Below are 21,467 nucleotides of genomic sequence, written 5' to 3' on the forward strand. Positions count from 1 at the left end.
TTTTAATAAGCAGTCGTGGATGAGCAGAATGCTCATAGTGAAGAACAAGTGAACCAGTCTTCACTAGAATATAGCAAAGAATTGGATGAATCCAAAGAAGAGGAAAAAGAGGAAGATACAAAGGAGCTTGAGTCCCCATCAAGTGAGTAAATTAGGAATAAAATAGCTTAAAATTACAGTTTCCTTATAAGTTGCATTAGTTATATTATAGTTGGCTCCATAATTAAATATACTAACATCCTGTTTCACTGGAAGCTAGTCACAAATTTTAATAGATTTGGAATAATAAAAGTTAAGGGAAAAATGCAGGAGATGAGATCAACAGTCTTTCAGAATGTATTTACAAAACTGAGAAGGTGTTTGCCTGCATTTAATCCAAGTGAATTTACGCTCACCTTTCTACAGGCACCTGAGCAGGGAATAGATCCTTGGTAGTGGTGGCAATAGTATGTCTCAGTTGTAGGCGTTTTAGGGCATATTATAGGAGTTTCTCAGTCATTTCTGTTGAAGGAGTTTGTGTAAAACAAACATATTTATTCATTGTATTGACAACAAAACCTTGATATCTCAGCTAGGGACTTACCTTGAGACAGTTATTAGAACAGAGAGAATGAATATTTGAATCTTCTAAATGAAGTACAACAGCATAAAACAGGAAAGAATATAACAGAAACTGGAGCACAGAAGTCTCCTGAAAAGTGGCAGTACTAAGGTCACCCTCTCTATTTGTCTAACCCAGAACAGATATTTGAACCAAAGTCTTCAGTACCCTGGAGCTTCTTCCCATGAAAAATTTTTTGCTTTGTTGTCCCAAATTCAGGTCATTAGTCCAGATAGTTCCTTGCAGCTATTGGCTGCTGCAGTACATGTAGCAAGCCACCATACCAAGCTACCCTTGCTTTCCAAGGTGTAGAGCCCCCTACCTACTCTGTCCTTGGTTGGATGGATTTTATCAACTACTGCTGTCGAAGTGCTTCTGCTTTCCTGTAGGAGTATCATTCTGTGCCCCCCTCGCTGTGGGGCTCTGCAGTTTACTTTCCAAAAAAAAAGAAAGACAGCGTGGGTAGCCCATGCTGTGTTTTAAAATGCAACAGAACCCAGCTGTATTATTTGTATCAATAATTGTACAAAGCAATCAGAATATTGAGTGATCTGAGTTTAAAACAACTTCTTGGAAGGTAGCGTTTTCATAAATAGCCCATTTTGTCACTAAGCTTTCCTTTTGGCTATTCAGTGTTTGGTTACTGTGTGTAAAATGATATTTAGAGAACAGTCATCTCCTGAAATAGCGTGGTACTAATTCCTGCATTCGAACGATAGGGTAAAATCTCTCTTTCATGTGTCCTTTATGAAATCTGCCAATGAGTGGCTGCAGCGGAAGACGGAAGGATGATTTGTCATGCAGGACCTTCACTTACCTCCTCCTTTGCTTGGTTTTGGCACCAAGCCAATCCAGCCAGAGGTCATGTTTGGACATTTTCTGTCACGAATGTCAACACTGCATTTTGTGTTGACTGGTAATTCATGTGTCAGGGTTGTTCAAGAGTGTCAAGCTGCATAGTAATTTTAGGAAATTTGCTCTTTACTGTAGGTGGAAATTTCAGGTTTTGCCTTGCCATATTATCAAAGTAGACAATGATGCACTGCAGGTAAGGTCCTGAGATGATCTACGGATCATGGAGAAACAGTGGTAGCTGGTGGACAGCAAAACATCCTCTAGATATTTAGTGAGCAACTTCTGTGGTAAAATGAGCAAAGTTGCTTGGGATTTGCATCTCCTTCTGTTACCCTAACTGACACCAACATCCTCGAAAGGAGTTGTCCTCCTGAGGCTCTGCTGTGGAGCTGCTGCCTCTGTTGGTAGCTCCTGCCTTAGAAATGTCTCTTGGGGATTGTGTTGATTCAGAATCTCACATTTCCTTTTCTCCAGGAATGGATGTCAGACTTTCTCCAGTGTTTGTCTCTTCATTGGCCCCTCTCTTTTTCCCTTGGTTATAGGAATCAATGCTTGGTGGTTGTCTAGTTTCAACTCACAGAGGATGCTGTCCCTGTGGATGACCCAATCCTACTGGCATAAAAATATATAAAAAAATATATAATAAAATAAAAATACACATGTATGTATATCCATGTGTAGATATATATATAAACCCCTTGGTTTTTGATACAATTTCTCTTTTTATTGGGGAGCTGTATTCTTCATACATCTGATATGTGTGAAATGGAGTGCATATTAATGCTGTCAGTGGAAGATAGGTGTTTAGGGACAAAGCATGAAACATGAATTCAATTATCTGCAATGAAACATCAGTTTTACTCATTAGGGCTCTGTTGTTTTTATCAGAGCATGAACAGCAAAAGTTTATCTTTATTGCAGTTATCCCCAAGAGTCTTCTCTGTCAAATAAAGAGCAGCTGCTCTGTTGGTTTTCCCATTTAATCTAACTGCCTTGTTCCCAAGTACAGACAGAACAGGCTATGTGTATAGTGTTGTGAATTTTTCAGTAGCATTATGAAAAATGAATGTTAATATTGTTCTGAACATTATATTTTTCCCTCTGAGGATCTTCCTGGTCATTTGATGAAGACAATATTTTTCCATATGTTAATTACCTTCATCTAAATATTTAACAACTCTTGTTAGATATCATTTGCAGTTTTTATTTCTTTCCATTTTTTAACGTTATTACAGTGTTTTGTTGTGTACAGATACAAATCATTGTGGTTTACTGTTATCGTGCAATACTTGTAGCATTTTGTGACAACTGCCAGGTTGTTATACAGATGTTAAAGTCAGAAGGAGCTGTTAGGCAGACCTTTCATATAAAACAGTCCAGGAAATTTCACCCACTTTTTCCTGTCCTGCATCTAATAATTTCCATTTGACTTAAGCAAGTCATCCAGAAAGGTGTGTGAACTTGTTCCTGGAATACAAGCAGGTAAAGAATTTGCCACTTAATTGACAGTTCCATGCTAGATTATAATCACTTAAAAAGAAAGTGAATGCCCAAATCCTGGCACGAATTGTTTTGAACTAATGGTTTCTAAACCCTGGTTCTTGTTACTGCCTTTGTCTCTAGATTTTCCCACTCTGCATTTTCTTTCTATTAATGTCTTCATACAGTTACTAAGCCTGAGCTGTCATGATTGATGTGAACTGATGTGTCCCCCTCCTGCCACAAAAAAAGGGTATTTTATCCTTCCCACCATGTTCGTGGTGCTGTTTTTCTTCTGCTTCCTGGTGCTAATCCTTCTATTTTTGCTAGATTAATTTTCCAGGTTTGAGAGGAATCTATCAGATCACTTCGAAATCATTTCATTGTTTGTTCTGACCTTCTTCAGAAAGTTGAAGTTGTCCTAAGATTAAGTAGTTTTAACACATGATAATGTAGAGCAGAGGTAGCCAGGAAATTGTCTGTGGTCATCTGGTGTGCAAAAGCTTTCTACATGGGCATGGAAATGCTTTGGTGATACCCAAACTTTCTTCCCTGGGGCACCAATATCTGGCTATGTCTGACAGGGCTGAGTTTCACAAAGATTCACTTCCCCTGGCTAAAACAGGCACTGGCATATTCTCTCAGTCAGCATGAAGCAAGTTCTGCCAAGAAAGTAAATTACAGCACCTGAGATCAGCACTTTGGAAAGCCTATCCTTCTTCATCACCTCCAGGGGTGGCCCCAGGGATAACTGGCCTCACTGAGCTACCAGTTGCTCTTTGTGAAAATAATCTCTTTCCCATTGATTTTCTTCCCCTTCTTTTCCTGAGCCTTTGTCACCAACAATTACATCAACTACCAAACCGTGCTCTCTGTCTCAAGGTTTCATTAATCAATCTTCTGGATAATTCTAATAAATAATTTATTTCAGTTATTTTGGGAATTGCTGGGATTGTTTTGTGATAAAGAAAAGATGATGAGAAACTGATGTCCTCCACGATCTCTCTAACTGAGAAGACAAGTATATCTGAACATGGCTCTTTCCCTTCCCATGCAGTTTTCATTTTGGCTGTAGATAAAGATGTCGGAGTTTTGTCTGGTGTTGTCAGAAACCTGATGCAGGCAGGGGACCCATTTTAGCTGCAGGAAGCAAATAGTGTGGCTGTTGATCAGGTATTTCCATGGCCAACAGGTTAGAATAGCTTTAAAATTGTTATAAATAATAATAATATACTATATAATGTAGTTATAAGTAAATTCAGATTGAATTTAAGTTTAAATTCATACTACTTCATTAATATGTTTATCAGAAGCTTACTGCAGCAGTAAATACTGCATTTTAAGGTGGATATAATGCAGCTTTCACTAGTAGCTTGAAACTTAAGTTGGGAACGCCTCATATTGAATTCCACGCACACTTACTCATTTTAATTTGTGCTTGTCAGTTGATCTGTTTCTGAATTTTCTTCCCTGTAGTGGGAAGAAAAACTGTGGTGTGAGGGGAATAGACATTTCTTACAGAATGGTAACAGATTAACTTAATGCTTTTGAAATATTTTCAGGGCTGTAAAAACTGTGTATTTGGTAAAGCCATAATAGTTCTAATTAGTACTCTTTTACTTCTTCTACACAGTTAAAACTGCACCAAGATCTCCAGATCGACGTACAAGCCGAGGTATCCATTCTCAGACGGGCTCTTTCTCTGCTCCAGCTTTGGCTGCAAGCAAGGAAAACCTTCCAGTGCTTAACACTAGGATTATCTGCCCAGGTAATTATGATTTTGAGATCTGCTGTTCCTTGCACTGCTTTAATATTAGCCTTCTGTTCCCCTGCTTGCTGTCAGATAATGATTTTTTACTTCCTATGCTGAATTTGTTTGAACTGAAATACACGTCTTGGTATTGTATCGTATAGTAGGAAATGCAAAAAAAAAATGTAGAAGCTTCCTGATCATTTGGCACAACACCAGATGTAAAAAAGCATTGTGTTTGAATCTGGAGGACGAAAAATAAAATTCAGGATCTTAGAATCACAGAATCACAGAGTGGTTTGGGTTGGAAGGGACCTTTAAAGATCATCCAGTCTAACCCCCCTGCCATAGACAGGGACATCTTTCACTAGACCAGGTTGCTCAAAGCCTTGTCCAGCCTGACTATGGACATTTCCAGGGATGGGGCATCCACAGCTTCTTCAGGCAACCTCTGCCAGTATCTCACCACCCTCATAAAAAATTTCTTCAGTATGTCCAATTTGAACTTACCTTCTTTCAGTTTAAAACCATTGCCCCTTGTTCTGTCACTACGGGCCTTTTTGAAAAGTCTCTCAGTCTTTCTTACAAGCCCCCTTTATATTCTGAAAGGTCGCAATAAATGCTCCCCGGAGCCTTCTCTTCTCCAGGCTGAACAAGCCCAACTCTCTCAGCGTTTCTTCATGGGAGAGGTGCTCCACCCCTCTGACCATTTTCACGTCCCTCCTCTGGACCTGCTCTAACAGCTCCGTGTCTGTCTTGTGCTGGGGGCCCCAGAGCTGGATGCAGTACTCCAGGTGGGGTCTTGCAAGAGTGGAGTAGAGGGGGAGAATCACTTCCCTTGGCCTGCTGGCCACACTTCTTTTGATACACCCTAGGATACGGTTGGCTTTGTGGCCTGTGAGCACGCATTGTCGGCTCATGTCCAGCTTTTCATCCACTGGTATCCCCAAGTCCTTCTATCATTCACCCTCTGAATCCACCATATTGTCAGTGGAGGCTGTGTAGGGGCTGAGGGACAGAGCCATGTGAAGTACAACCTTCTGAATAAGAGGTGTCTGTAGATACCTCTCTGGAAGTGGTAACTGAAACTACACAAAGGTGTTGTGCAGTAAAAAAAGTTGAAAACCAAAAATCCGTTCTTATCCAAATACAATTAATACTAGGGGGCACCAGTAAAACTGTTTTCATTAACTTTATTAATATAGTTAAAACATAATGGAACTGTGCTGACATTTTTCTTTAGGCCAATTTAAGTGAAAGCTTTTAGAAAGTACTTTTCTTTGTTTACATACATTACACAGTGTGTTGTAGAGTGACGTCAGTATTAGTCAGTGGAGGCACGGCAACGCTGTGATCTTTCCACAAATTAAATTATGCTATGACTCTACCAGTTGTAGAAATGGTAAGGGTGTTCCTTAGGAATATTTCCAAAGGAAAGGACCAAGGGAATCATGGACCGTTTGGGGATGAAGATTAAATTAAATAAAAAGCTCTAGTAGTCTTTTTAGATGTTAGGTCACCCCTGCAATTACTATGCCAGCCAATGAGTATTGGCTTGAAATCCTGAATTTTCTTTGGTTTTTTTTCTTTCTTAATGGTGGTACCTGAAGAGTCGGCCACTGCACTGCAGCATAGCTGCCTTTCTGCTCAAGGGAGCCAAAGACCTGAAAAGATAACCAATATAGGTAAAAATTTAGATAGAAACACAGTCAATCCCTATATGGATTTAATTAATTTTGTCTCTCAGTATGTGGCTTATATTATGACAGTATATATTTCTCTGTTTATCAGACACAAATTGGGGTTTTGTTACTTTTTTTCTGTTTTTTTTCTTTAATCAGGTTTGAGGGCTGGTCTCGCTGCTTCTATTGCAGGAAGTTCAATTATTAGCAAAATGTTGCTAGCAAACATCGATCCATTTGGTGCTACACCATTTATCGACCCGGATCCAGATTCCCTGTAAGAAGTTTTTTTCCAAATTTACTGTTTTGCTTTAGTTTGCTCTTCTTAAGCTTTTTTTTTTTACCTTTTTGTATTTTTTCTTCTTTTCATTGTGAAGTTCTTGTTTGCTGTCATTTGGCAGTAGACTTCAAGGTCTGAAAACAGGTTGGATTGTGCCATTTTAGTTATGAGTAGTGCAAAATTGTCTTGCAGCAGCAGAAATAATAGGCTACATTTGCTCATTTACTCCTTGCTCACTTCCTCTGGGAGGAGGGGGACAGCAGTCCTTCAGAGCTGGATTTTCCTGCCCAAACCATGGGTCTGAATGCAAGCTTATCTGCCAGCAAGATGCTGAAGCAGGTCTGGGCACTTTGTGGCAGAGGACAAAGAGTGTTCTCCTAAGGATTGGAGCAGTGAGGTGGAAATTTTGTGTCCTAAGCTGTCTCTGCTTCCCAGAACTGGGTCTGGCATTGGCAGAGACTTACAGATGTTATCTGGGTTGTGGGCCATGGCTCCCCTAAAATAAAGTACTGCTGTGCCAGCAGCATCAGCCAAACATCTAGCACCAGCATGCCTAAAGGTAGCCTGGGTGCTCAGCCTGGTGTGCTGCTGCTGTCTCAGAGCCATGCCCGGGGCAGCTTTTTCCTCTGTTCTCCACCATACCCAGAATAATGTCGGGATATGTGCTGGATGGCGGTGTGCCCTACGTGAAGTAACTTACACTTGCAAAGGAGCTACCAGCCAGTCTGTCTCTTTGACTGCTGTTGGGTTTCCTCAGAGAGATTGGGAGGAAGCATCTCTTCACATCTCTTGATTGATGTATCTGTTCTGAGATGAACCACAATCTTGGTCAAAGCTCTGTGTGTCCAGGTACTGTACAAATGTACAGCTAATTATCTCTTTTCTTCTAACAGGGAGGGATATTCAGAAAAATGTGTCATGAACAACTACTTTGGAATTGGATTAGATGCAAAAATTTCACTAGAATTTAATAACAAGCGAGAAGAGCACCCTGAAAAGTGCAGGTACTATAAATGTCAATAACAGAGGCAAGACATTTCCATTATGTTCTTTTCCTTATCTCTTTATTTGAGTTTCTTAACTTCTTCTCATCCTTCAAATACAAGACATAATAATGTGTGTATTTCAATACGTGGGTCTTGTTTTACCTGTTTTCAGAAGTCGGACGAAAAACATGATGTGGTATGGAGTTCTTGGCACAAAAGAGCTACTGCAGAGAACTTACAAGAACTTAGAACAAAAAGTTCAACTTGAGGTAAATTTTATTTGGGGACTGAATGAGTATTTTTGCTTCCACAGTGTGTAGTGAAGAATTTGGTCTTCCTTTTGAAACCTTTTGAAGTTCTTGTGTCAGCCCAAGCTGACGTCAAAGGCACTGTGTAAAAACGTGTGACGTAAGAGGTGGCTCCCTAGGTGTTTTTCTGGAGTAAAATGTCAGTACTTAAATATCCCAAAATACCCAGTATATTGTTTCTTGTAATTACTGGTTGTTGTGTTTTGTTTTTGTTTTGTTTTTGTTTTTTTTTAAATACTGTATAGGTAGGGTATGTTTCTTAATGTTCACTGCATGAAAGGGGAAGACCAGTTTTTAAGGACTGGTCTTAATAAGAGGTTTTTAATAACTGCTTTTAATAACAGAAATGAACATACTCTAAACAGAAGGAAAGAGATAGGAAGAGTCGTAATCCTTCAGGTTCATTTTAAACTCCCTGAAAGATTGGTTACACATATAGAGAGAGCACAGAGATGATCTTAGTAAAATATTCCCGACGGAAGAGGGAAGATTCTGAATGCGCATTGCAAGAAGCCCAGCTGCACTGGTAGAGACTGTAATAGGTGTTTAAGACAGTCACACAAAAAGAAGCAAGGTATGATCGCAGCAATAACAAATGCTGTGTAAATTGTCTTAACATAGTTGTTTTTTGTCTTTTAAGTTCTAACATGAAACCTAAGTCTTCTTCATGGCAATGGGAACTTAAAGGAGATATAAATTACTACCAAATGCAGAAAAAGACTATGGGATGGTTCCAGTTATTTTCACCCAGAGACTATCTAGGCTGGATTTTGACAGAGAGCATACATAATTCCCTCTTTTTACTTCATGCTAAGTATTTCTTATGGAAGTTCATGATACTTATATGAAAATAACTTTTTAAGTTGAAAGAATAATTTGAAGTCACTGGAACTCTTTCTCAGTCTTCTGAGATTGAGGACGATTTTGTGTGGTAGCGGCAGATTGCTGTTATCTAAGGACTGAGTAATTATCAAGGAATTATGCAGTAGTTAGCAAATATAATGACAGGAAGGAACGCTATGTATGCTGCAGATAGAATTCTAATTTAAGGATCTTTTGAATAAGATTCAAATCTGACCTTCCCATAATTATTTTTTTCATATTTCCGGAAGTAAACCAGCAAGTAGAAATTTCATATTTAGTATTACCTTACATAATAATAGCCTTATGCTAAAACATGTGATGAGTGCACAGCATTGGAAAATTAAAAATATCAGTTTTAGGAACTGGAGGCAGACCTCTACTATAATGCAAATGACTGTGCATCATCTATTAATATCACAGCATATTTTGGATACTGTCACTTTTTTATTAAAATATTACATTCTGTCTTGTTGCTGAGATATAAAAAGAGAGCACTAAACACATTCTGGAAATAGTTTTGCATGTTTTTCTTCTCCTGATAAAACTGGTACAAATTTCGTCCTTATTTCCTGAGGATTTCTATTTCATTTGTGTAATTTTAAGATCCTTCTGTGGGGCTGATAACTTGCGGTAATCTAGCCGTCTGCTTTAAAGGCAATTTCACTTGCAAATTCATGATCCGCAAAGTGATACTGGCATCCAGCATTTATGACCTTATGTTTCTAACTTGCTTCAAGTGCCATTTCCTTGTGGCACTGCTGCAGGACTGCACTTTTGACTCCAAGTTGACTGGTTTGAGATCACTGGGCTCACCTTGGTGATGCCAACAGTTGTGGTGCTGTAAGTCAAGGATGATTTCACTGATGTCTGTAAATTTACTCTTGGCCATAAGTAGGGTGAGACTGACCCACATCATCCTGTGATCATGTTGAGTAGGACTTGGAGTTGCTTATGGTTTTTGGGGGTTAAAGTGGTAAAAAAGGAGGGCTGAACAGTCAGTCATAGGAGTGACCTCCTATCTGCAAATTAACAACTCCTAGCCATGGCCAGGGTAATGACTGTGGGGTTGGTCCTGGATTTGCCTTTGCACTTTTGGGAGGAGAGTGAAGTTATTTTTACAGGAAGCCGATCATACAATGCTAACAATGCTTACGTTTAGCTACATATTTGTGGTTATGCCAGAAATATTCTTGGATATTTTTTTTTAATTCCACCCCCCCGCCCCTACTTAATGGATTTACCTAAATAACAAGTGTATTGCAACTTTGGGAATGCTGATATAGTTAGTGAATGGGTGAGTGAAGCTTTTTGTAACGTCCATGGTGATCTTACCGTGCGCATGCAGGGAGATAGGTCTTTCATTGCAAAAAGATTTTTGATCCTTGATAATCAGATCAGTCTGAGTGCATGAGGAATTTCACTGCAGCATGTAGTACCTACCTGTTTTTCAGCTCTGTAAAAATTGGTGCTAAGATTGCGGAGAACAGGTTTGTGTTAGAGGTGCTTCACAGCACGGAGGGAATGGTCTTGTGTCAAACCTGTTAATGACTCTGCCCTCCCCTGCCAGCTCTGTTGAAGATTCATGTTTTAAAAACAGCTGATTATTTTATCACATGATTTATATACTGAATGAGCTTTTATCCATTACAGTGTGACGGACAGTACATCCCCCTTCCAAGTCTGCAGGGCATAGCTGTGCTAAACATTCCCAGCTATGCTGGTGGGACTAATTTCTGGGGTGGAACCAAAGAAGATGATGTGAGTAACATTAAAGAGAAGTAACCTTCTGGGCAATTCTTTTATTGAAAATATATCCCATGATTTTTCACTGTTGCCTTCTGTTGTGTCCATTCCAGCAAAATGTTCATAATAAGCTTAATGATTTTTTTAAATGGCTCTATGAGAATTTTTATAAACTAATTTTATAAATAGAGACATGAATAATTTCTCTCTATCTTGTTTTACAAAGTCCTGTAAATAATGTTTGTCAAAGCATAGGTTTCTCTGCTATATTCTAACAATAAGCAAGGTGGACAAAGACAATCACTCGCAGTTTATACCTGAATTTCCTCCTGTTCTTCAAATGGGTTTGGACTAAGGGATGGTGATTTAGCAAATGAGGACTGATGTATTTAGTGATTGATAATTTAGTGGGGGTAGTAATCTCTTTTTTTAAATATTATTTTCAATGAGCTTCCAAAATATTTCAAGATACTTTTTTTTTTTGTTCTTCCTTATATCTCCTAAGAAACATTACACTATACGTATACCTAAATGTCTTACAGCTTGGAGCAGTCTTACTGCTGCCATCCACTTCACACACAGTGCAACAGTTGTAATTATGAGCAGATTATCCTAATTCTGCATGTCCTGATTTAGTGTGTGTGAGGTCTGAATCACCTAAAACTGTAGTTGCAAATTAGCTTGTGATTTTAATGTAGACGGCCCAGGATATTTTTGCCAAAATTATTTTGATTTCTTGTGTATTATTATCCTTTGCTTATATATATATATATATATACACACACACACACACACACACACACACACACACACACATATATATGAAAGTCAGGAAAAATACTGAAACATGTTTCAATGTCCTTTTCTTATTTATGGTATACGTCAGAGGATGGCAGTTATGGTTATATTTGGCTATGGATATCTGAAGTTTTTATATACTCGGTGTACATATTCATAACTTGAAAGCATCTCTAACACCTGCTCAGCTCCTGTTCAGGAGTTTCTTTTTCTCCCTGGACTGCCTCATTGAGTGAGAAGATCTCTCCTAGCTGTCATACTGGTGTGTAGCAAATGTCTGTATCTTGGAGCAGCTTTACTGATACCCTTAGTCTTCCGCAGATCAGAAGTGTCAGCAAACTGATGTATTTGTTCTGGATGGAGTTAGGAGCATAATTCACTGCTTTAGTGCAGTCTTGAGTGACTGATCATCAGAGATGGTGGTGGTCTGAAGTGCTGCTGGTTCTGCTTATCTGGACAAAAGAAAGATGTTGCCTTGACAGTTGCAAGTATTCCTGAAACTTTAGCGGTGAGCCAAGGAGGGCAGATGCACATCAACCGACTCGAGCGGGGCTTGTTCAAGCATGCTTTTTTGGTGTCCAGAAGACAGGCTGGAAACATGACCTGCAACAGGAAGGGAGGGAGTTGTTTCTTAAATATTGATCTATAGAGATTCAGTTGCCTTTAAAAAAAGAGGCTGGTTTTCAGTGCAGATATGTTTTACTCATGAGAGACACAGCAGACTGGGTTGCGGTTTGTCCATCCTTTGGCTAAAATGGAAGCACCAAATAAATGAAACATAGCTACTTTTTCTTAACCCATGGAGAACTAGCCCTGTAGGTGTCACTTAAATTGAATTTAAATCGTTAAAGCTGGATCAAAGACTCCATACTTTTTACCTTTGAATAACAGAATCACTGTCTTTGCTCTTTTCAAGACATTCACATCCTCATGTCAAAACCACAAAAATTTCCATGGAAACTGGAAAAATTCAGATGGGGAAACCTTTTGCTTCAAAACACTCTAGACCCAGTAAAATTGCGCTTTTTTTCTTGGAATCTTACCTCCTCAAGAGCTACCTGTGCAATGCTGGGATGCTCTGAAGGGAAATGCCACTTGGATTTGACACTAAACTATAGCAACTGTGCTGTGCAGCCCTTTCCCTGAGAAGACCTCTTCAGCCTCCTGGACAAAGCCACCGCTTACTGTACTAGGGTGAAGGCTTCTGCTGGTTTGCTGGGCAGCAGGGACCAAAGTCCTTCAGACTGTTACCCATCCTCTCCCTCCCTGAGCCATTGCTGCAGACACTACCTGAATTACACTGTCCTGGATCTGCACTCTCTTGTTCTTCACCTCCAGGAAATCCTTGATCAGAGGACAGGACCCGACTAGTTGTGGCTTTTGAGCTCCTTTCAGGGATTTTCTCTGGTCTGGTCTCAGGTGTCTCTGATGCATCTTACTCTGCCCAAGGTGCCAACTGAGGTAGTCTGAGTACCGCTCAGAAAGGTCATCCCTTTACCCATTAAACTCTTACTGGAGTGATTTTTCCTTCTGATTTTTCTTCCTTGTTGCTCCCTAATGCATATCAGGATGAAATGGTCAAGCTTCAGGTGACCTTAGTATGGTATCTCCTGCCAGACCCAGTTGAACTCCAGCTTAAGACTTGTGCTGTGGCATGGCTGCATTCCCCTGCAGGACACCAGGTGGCAATGGCATGTGTGAGACTTCTCGAATTTTGTGTAAGCTCGTGGAAATTCACCATCTTGGCTGGATATCAGGATGTTTGTTCCGTAGAGAAGTGTTTTTCATATTTACAGTGGATAATTGTATACAGCGCAAACAAAATCCTCTTCAGTATGAAAGCTGTGTTTAACAAAGTGGAGTGTGGACTCGTGTGTTGATTTCCAGAGTATTCAGAATATAAAAAGATAAGCACTTCTGAGCAAAAAGACACCATTATGCCTCTTAACTTCAAGAACCTCTTGGATATTAAGAACATTCACCAAGCAGAGATTTGAATTGGCCTTTCATCTTGCCTTGAAAAACATTTCTTAGTCTACATGCTGAAACATGCCATCCTTCCTATATAAGGATATGCGTCGTCATTCAGATATTTGAAATGCTATTAGCATTGCTGTTTTAAAATACTTGCCTACTGTCTATGCTGTCTCGCTCCTATGATTTTTGAGAGACAGTGTAGTTATTCTACAGTAAATAAGGTAGAACATTAAAATGTTGCAAATGAATTAGTAAAAGAATATGTTTTATTGAACATGTGATCAAAAATTAGTGTTTTCTTTTCCTTGCAGATATTTGGGGCTCCATCATTTGATGATAAAATCTTAGAAGTTGTTGCTGTATTTGGCAGCATGCAGATGGCAGTTTCAAGAGTCATCAAACTCCAGCACCACAGAATAGCCCAGGTTTGTTTCTTACTTGAAAGCACGCGACATGGTTGGCAGCGGTTTGTATGCTGTGAAGCAGCAGTACTCCTTATGACCACCACCCTATACACTAATAAAGTGCTGACTTTGTTATAATTTTAACGGGAAACAAATTATCTTCAATGATAAATGAAGTATAAAAGTGCTTCATCCTTGAGACAGTCCTGGAGAGAAGCCACAGCTCCTAGTAATCAACATAATTCAGATGGCCTGCCGGTTTCATCCGTATTTATTGCTCTGTAAAATAATGTGTTTGTTCTTTTCCAGTGTCGGTCAGTAAAGATCACCATACTTGGTGATGAAGGGGTTCCTGTGCAAGTCGATGGAGAGGCATGGATCCAGCCCCCAGGAGTTATTAAGATCATACATAAAAACAGAGCTCAGATGCTAACGCGAGACAGAGTATGTTGCAAAACAATTATTACAAAATACTGACATTAGTTAACTTGATCAGTTATAATATGAACAAAACAGTGCTTACAAAAATGTTTTATAACTATTTATATAACATACAGTTACTTACAGTTACATAATTTCTATAATAAGCAAGATCATTGCTCTTTTGTATGACAAAGCTTTTATCAGTTTTGTGAGTGCTATTCCTGTATTCTTATTAATATATATAAAAAAATGGTAAAAAAATTATATATTCTTTCTTTCTCCTCTCTTCTTCTGTCCTCCTCTTTTTTCTTCTTTCTTCTTCTCTAGGTGTATTATACACAATCACATACTGGAAGTTTTAGCACAGTTGCATAAATAGCAAATGTCCATTTTTCAGAACAACTTTCTGCAGGTGTCTCTCATGTCTCTCTCCTAATAATCCTTCCTCCACCCCACAACCCCGTCTCAGACAGAAGAGACACAAGTGGAACGTAGTCAAGAGAGACACTGGAGAGTTCATGCTTGTCTAGGATTACTGTATGCAAGGTGTAACTGCCCCTCAGTTGTCTGCTTACTAACTGGATGTTGAATTTAGGGTGGAGTTAATGGCATTTGAACTCCGAGTAAAATTTTTTTCAATTTCCCCACCATTTTTTAGGTTTGAATCCTGTATTAGTTTCAGATTTGGATCCTGCTGTCTGCACAAAATGTGCTTGTATTATCACTGTCTTTGTGTTCTTATTGTTTTGGAAGACACTTTTTGAGGATAATGAAGAAGAGATAGAGAGCGAGCTTTCAGTAGTAACTTATTCTTTATACCAAGTTAAAACCCCCTAAATTTCACTTCGTTATTTATACAGGTTGTATTGTTTATGTAAAATTAAATTTAAGTGTTACTTTTAACTACAATTTTATGTAAGTTAGAATTTATATAAAATATAAAATTAAAATTTTTACTAAGTAAAAATACTTCAAGTGCTGTGAACTGAATGTGTAATTCATTTTGATTAGGCCTTTGAAAACACCCTGAAGTCTTGGGAAGACAAACAGAAGTATGATTCCTGTAAGTCTGTCATTCGATCTCCCTTGTACCCTCAGCAGGCTGTTGAGTTGGCTACAGAAGAAGAGGTTGCACAGATCCAGCTGTGCTCACAAGCTGCAGAAGAGCTTATCACCAGGTAGAGTAAAATTAATGTTTGGATTGGCAACCTAGACGCCAAGACTGAATTATTCATGCAAATGCATGCATGCACTTGAAAGTGTGTATTTTCCCTGGTTTTGATTGATATCTAGTTACCACTCTGTAAGTTATTGCATTTTAATTTTTAAATTTTATTTTTAAGGCTCAACTTGTTTATATATGCTTTTCGTATGTATTTCTGTAATTTTACTGTTGTGTGTTTTCTTCTCTTGCAAAAACAGGCTTTCTCAGGGAGCAGTGGAAATGGAAAACTGAAAGGCTTCTTTGCAGAGAGGCTTTTAATTGAAACTTCTCGTTTTATGCAAAAGCAAAAATATATTTATTGAAAAAAAACCAACAAACCCTTACACTTCAACAGTGGGGATGTATCCACCTGACCTTAACTTCTCCTGACCTTATTTCTCCTTAAAGCCTTGTTACTCACAATTTCAAAAAGATGAGCATTTTTCAATAAACCTGAAATTTTTATTAAAATGTTGTACAAGTAAACAGTTAACACACCAACTTTCAAGGAGTCCAAATTGCCAGATAAATCTGCATGCCTTTTTGCTTTCATCCACTCATCCATTGTTGTTGCAGTTTTATGTTTTCATTCCTAATGCTCAAAATCCCCATGTCTGCGGCCCTGGACACTTCAGTAATTTATATGAGTTGAGATGATAGTGAGCTGATGGTATAAAACTGATCCGACAGCCTTGCTTATTTTCAAGAACTAATTTCTTTCTGAGATGCCAGTGCTTTAATAAATAAAACACTTCAATGTTCACCAAAAAAAACCCCACCCTCGTTGTTTTTAAGAAAAGCATTTTTTTAAAAAAAATCAGAACACTTTATAAAGCTGCTATTCAGTTTATCATGCTGACAAATTATCTTAAGCATCAAAATCAATTCTTGGACTATGTGTTGAGCTGTGCTGATAATGTAAGAAAGGAATTTAAGAACTATGTATACTATTTATACAAAACAGGTGACTTAGGTAGACATAGGAGAAAAATTTAGGTTATAAATTACCCAAAGTGAACTTTAGCCAAGACACCTTAAAAACTTTACTGGTCTAGAGGTGGTCCTGAGGTTGCAAATTACAGCTGGACCTGCCATAATCTCAGACAATTGCAGCCAATTTTAATGTTGCATCTGAAGGATATGCCTCGTGAAATAGGTGTAATGTTTTTTAAGATAACTTCCAGTAAGTTATCTTAATGTGCTAGGGTTTTCCTCTATAGTTCATTTGAATTAATAGCCTCAGCATCTTTTTGGTACAATTTTTGCATAGCATTTCTGTTCTAAGCCAAATAAATGTGTCTCAGTATTTCATAGCAGAATAAATAATCTGTGTTATAGATATTATTTATGTGAGGTGTGTCTTGAAGAGATACTTGTATTTCAACTTTTGTTATAAAGGACTGTATTTTTTTTAAAGTGTTTTGTGAAACATCCCTGTATATTTTCTCATTTGATAAAGTTGTGTACTCCTAGGAATTATTTTTTAAAGGAAGTAAGAAAGATTCTTCTCATTTTGTATATTTTTGTAGGATCTGTGAAGCAGCAAAAATACATGGCCTCTTGGAGCAGGAGCTTGCTCATGCTGTTAATGCATGTTCACATGCATTAAATAAAGCCAACCCAAGGTTTCCTGAGGTAAAGGAAGAACAGAGATTTATGTACGAGTGAAATATCTGTGTGCATAAGTTTGTGATGTGGGACCTGTATTGTACTCCCTGTCCCCATGTTAAAACAAGTTGGATGATAATTCTTGAAGTTTTTGATAAATAAGACTCCTAAATGTACATACACATGCTCAAATTTAAATGAAATTGCTCTAACAGATGCTGTATTTTCTCCCTTTTTTCTGCCACTTTTTCTAAGGTGAGCATAAAGGGGAAGTTACTTTTGATCCTGAAGGTGCTGCTCTGTATAGCAGCAGGGAGTCTCATCTGTTCACATGCATAGGGAAAGACCCCACAGCTGATGAATTTGGTAGAGATCAAGCTTAGTGATTCTGAAATTTATTAATAATACCAGGAATGGGAGTTAGGAGAACTGCCTGTTTACAGAAGAGTATTAAAGAGGATAGTCCTTTCCTCGTGTTAGGTCAATATGGTATCTGAGAAAGCAGAAGATGTAGTTTCTGCAATCATCAGCATCCTCCCCAGCTGATGCTCTTTTTTGTGAATGTTGGATGATAGAAAGGGGGTGTTAATGACACCTAAAATGCAGACCACCTGGGTGTTGTTGGAAGGGGGGAGTGAACAGTGGCAAAGGAGATAGAGATCTTTGATTAGGGGCGTGGTAAAGAGTACATCTGTTGTCTTTTGGAAGCAGTCAGGAATTTGCTCCATCTGCCTGTGGGCCACAGCCAGGGGTGCTCACTTGATTTAATAAGCACTTCTGCATCACTTCAGGATGGAGTACTGATGTAGTTCTGAGCATGAGTAAACCAAATTCAGATCAGCAAACAGCAAGAAAGATAGGCAAAGCAAGCTCACATCTTTTTGCAGACAGCTGTGTAGACATGTCCACAGATACAGAGTGGAGACATGACAAAGGCTGAACAAGTGCCGTTATTACTTAAAGGTCAATTCTTGTGGATGCATTCACAGAAATTTTCATGCTGAACTGTCCCAAGTGCTATGCAGAGAATGCAAAGGGGGTGAGGGGAAATGAGTTTCCTGGTTTCTCTCTTTGCACTAGACAGTCTGGGTGGGTTTGGGATTGGACCCAAAAAAGATTTATTGCGTAGAGCCTGTCTATATCTAACCTAAATTTATGTATGGTAAATATACTAGATAACCATTGATTCTTAAAAATATGTCTAGTATCTTACGTCTGCTAAGGATAAGATGAACAATTCAGATCAATGGTCATTGTTAAGCGAGGCCTGTGACTTTTCTGCTGGCCTTTGTCACCCATAAAAATCGTGGATTCATCTCACAGGTGGCTGGTCACTTGACGGTCTTCAGGATTGTGTAAAGTCATATTAAATGAAGTTGGGGAAAAGACAGTAAACAGATACTACATTTTTGTTTCCTATTCTCAGTGCTGAAGAATTTGTCAGTGTAGAGCTAAACTGATGTATTTCTCCTGGGGAAGATTACACTTAAGATCTGTGCTGTAAGCCCCAAATACTTACTCTTAGTCTGACTTGCATCACTTCAAATAATTTTTATGCTTCTTATTCCCTAGAGCCTTACCAGAAACACTGCCATGGAAATAGCGGTCAATGTGAAGGCCCTACATAATGAAACTGAATCTCTGCTAGTAGGAAGAGTTCCTTTGGTAAGGTCACAAAATACACTGTTTTATTCCCTCATTCAGATTATCTGTGATTTGTTCTTTGCTGATTTTTTAAATCAGCACAGGATTTATGACACTCTACAAGAAGCTCTGTAAGGCTGATTGGAGGATATTACACTGCATTTGTGGTTTGGGTCGGAATGAGTTATGAATTCCTGTCCTAGGTTGGCATCCATTTTGCCTCACTTCAGGTATCTAAAAGGTCATTGTCTGGGATTTTCTTTTTAATAGTAGAGAGAAATAAGTATCCCTGTTGAGGTTGATTCACACTCAATTATCTGGGAGGCTGATCTTAGAAAAAAGGTAAATCATTCTGGAGATTTAGCATTTAAGAGAACTTCTGGAGTTCTATTATGTGATGATCTTCAGAGTTTAAAAAGAAACTGGAGTGAGAACTGTTCAGACTCATACATTCAACTTCTACAGAGCTAATCTGGGCAGGTAGATCTTACTCTTTTCTAATACCTGGCAGGAACTATTTTATAATCGTTGACTGGTAAGTGTTCAGTAGACCTCTGATAATACTTGCTGCCTTGGCATCTTTTTCTTTGGCTGGTGTTTCTGTGCCTAAAACGAAGACTGCTCAAGAATTGTTGCACGTGGATGTATAACTAGAAATTTCTCTATGTGGCATTGTGAAAAGATGTCAGGTTTCCTATGCTGGGCCAGTTTTACATTAAGAAGATTCTCAGTAGGATCAGTTACATTTTCTTTGGATTCAAAACCAGATTTATTACTAACTTACTGTTTGTTTAAGTGTTAGAATTAAAAATGGGTATCAATAGGAATGTTTTCACTTAGCAGAGTTAGGGTATGAAACTTACTGGTGCAAGTTTGCATACCTTTTTATGCACATGGTAAATGGTATGAGTCTGTTCTACAGCAGCCAAAATTTAATATGGGCTAAAGGCTAATAACCATTTAAGTTCTGTAAATAGTCAAAGATTAGGTTCATATGATCTATTTTGTGACTTTTTAGAAGGAAAAGTTATTCACTGGATGTTTTTGTCCAAGAAAAATGAAAAATGCTGATTTTTTTTCAAATTGCTATTACTAATCCCCCATATTTCAGATTGAATGGGAAATCAAAATAGAGAAATTTGTTTAAATTTTAAAATCCCTTGTTCAGGCTGCAAACCTTGATTTGATTCATTTGTACCGTTCTGATTTTTACATGTTGTACTTCTGCATCTCATTATGGTCTGTGCAAATGGCTTCATGAGTCTACATCAAACCCATTTTTAATAAAAAGACTGGAAGATACAGAGATAATCTTCTGGAGATGTCCATTACACGTATTTGACATCATACTTGTTTAGAACAGTATTTCATAGTCATAATAGCGAGGCACCTTGGTTAACCTTATTGCCATGTATTTTATAAATGCTGAAGCTACATGTAGGTTGGTCCCTCACTCTATTAAGGTGCTGCTTGATGCATCAGCCATGCCATCATACACTGTTTTCCAAATCATCTTTCTCCTCTGGCAAAGACATTATTTAATATCTTCATTGTTTCTTTAATATCTTGCTTCCCGCCCCCCCCCCCCTCAGTTCCTACTCACCCCTTTTGTCTGTGATCAAAACTCCTGATAGCTGTAAACTGCTGCCTTTGTTGCACATACTACTTGGTAAGATTTTTCTTTTGTTGCCATTTATCAACTCTTGAGTCTTTCTGTTACGGCTTCTGAAGTAGACTAAAGAGATGTAAATACATGTACAAGAAGACTGTGATTCTTGCCACCTTCTGTAAGATATGATCAACAAAGTTTATAGAACAGTATTAGCTAGATGACATCAAATGGTGAATTAGCTATAAATAGCATTTTTAGTGGAATGATAAGGTAGGATAATAAAGCTGATTTGTGGAATCTTCCAAATAGTTATGGCTGGAATATAGTTTGGAAAAAAAACCCCTATGCTTTGTCTAGATATTTTCCAAAGACACTATTTTCATTTTTGCTTTTTTAAAAGCCTTTCCAGTCTAGAACAGAGCACAGTTTTCTAATATATTAAGGGAGAAGTATGACAGAATATTTCATTTCAACTGAATGAAATTATCTGAGCTCACAGAAATAAAATGATTTCATATTAAAAATTTGGGAAAGGATTGAAAAAAATCCCTTATTGTCTTTGTATCATTCATAGTGATAATTTCCATCTTGCAAATAAGAAGCTTTCCAAGATGTTGTAGGAGGAGAATTTGCCCTAAATTGCTGACTTTTCCTTTACCAGAATTGTACTATTGTTTTGGGTGTATTTCAGGAGCAGTATTGCCGGTGCATACACTTTCTCATCATCAGATGAGGGTTTTTTGTCCCCATGCAAAATATTTTCCTTTGAGAATCAAGCAATTGGATAAATGCTTGTTGAGGAAGACAGAACTCTCTGCTTCATTCATTTATAGAAAATAGATGACTTAATTCCTTAAAAATGAAAATTTCTAACTTCTTCAGAGACAAGTGGGTCTTCCACTGTGCTGCAAATTAATGGAACTATTCAAACTGGGAAAAAAAGGGAAGGCAAAAGAAAGATCAGAGTCTGCTTATGGGCACTGAATTATGCGAGCTTTAGAAGAGGAAATAACACAATTGCAAGAGGGAGCTTATATTTCCAGAATTACTATACTAAACAGCAATATCCTACTAAAGATGGTCTCTCTGTTGAAAGGTGGTACCATATGCAACCTGTTGCAGCAAAGGAAATAAGTTTTTGTCAGGCAGGATAAGTTGATGGGGGGTTGTAATTTATCACCAAACCCCAACAGCATCAAAATCTTTTTCCAGTACTACAGATCAAAGATTCTCTTACAACTCCAATTAA

At 38.2% G+C, this 21,467-nt stretch overlaps 1 protein-coding gene across 4 annotated transcripts in view; it reads left to right on the forward strand.

Moving 5' to 3' along the window:
- Positions 1 to 21,467, forward strand: part of DGKH (diacylglycerol kinase eta) — a 174,179-nt gene that overhangs the window by 132,399 nt on the left and 20,313 nt on the right. For all 4 annotated transcript variants that reach the window (XR_008746865.1, XM_055802293.1, XM_055802294.1 and 1 more), the window contains 11 exons: positions 14 to 142; positions 4,569 to 4,703; positions 6,527 to 6,644; positions 7,541 to 7,651; positions 7,806 to 7,902; positions 10,456 to 10,563; positions 13,635 to 13,748; positions 14,037 to 14,171; positions 15,162 to 15,328; positions 16,884 to 16,989; positions 18,535 to 18,627. Coding sequence is in view for 3 of the 4 variants with exons in the window: in XM_055802293.1 (XP_055658268.1) it covers positions 14 to 142; positions 4,569 to 4,703; positions 6,527 to 6,644; positions 7,541 to 7,651; positions 7,806 to 7,902; positions 10,456 to 10,563; positions 13,635 to 13,748; positions 14,037 to 14,171; positions 15,162 to 15,328; positions 16,884 to 16,989; positions 18,535 to 18,627 (1,313 nt within the window). In the remaining variant the exon portion in view is untranslated. The remainder of the gene's footprint in view (positions 1 to 13; positions 143 to 4,568; positions 4,704 to 6,526; positions 6,645 to 7,540; positions 7,652 to 7,805; positions 7,903 to 10,455; positions 10,564 to 13,634; positions 13,749 to 14,036; positions 14,172 to 15,161; positions 15,329 to 16,883; positions 16,990 to 18,534; positions 18,628 to 21,467) is intronic.

The sequence above is a fragment of the Falco peregrinus genome, chromosome 4, assembly GCF_023634155.1.
Source record: "Falco peregrinus isolate bFalPer1 chromosome 4, bFalPer1.pri, whole genome shotgun sequence".
NCBI lineage: Eukaryota > Metazoa > Chordata > Aves > Falconiformes > Falconidae > Falco > Falco peregrinus.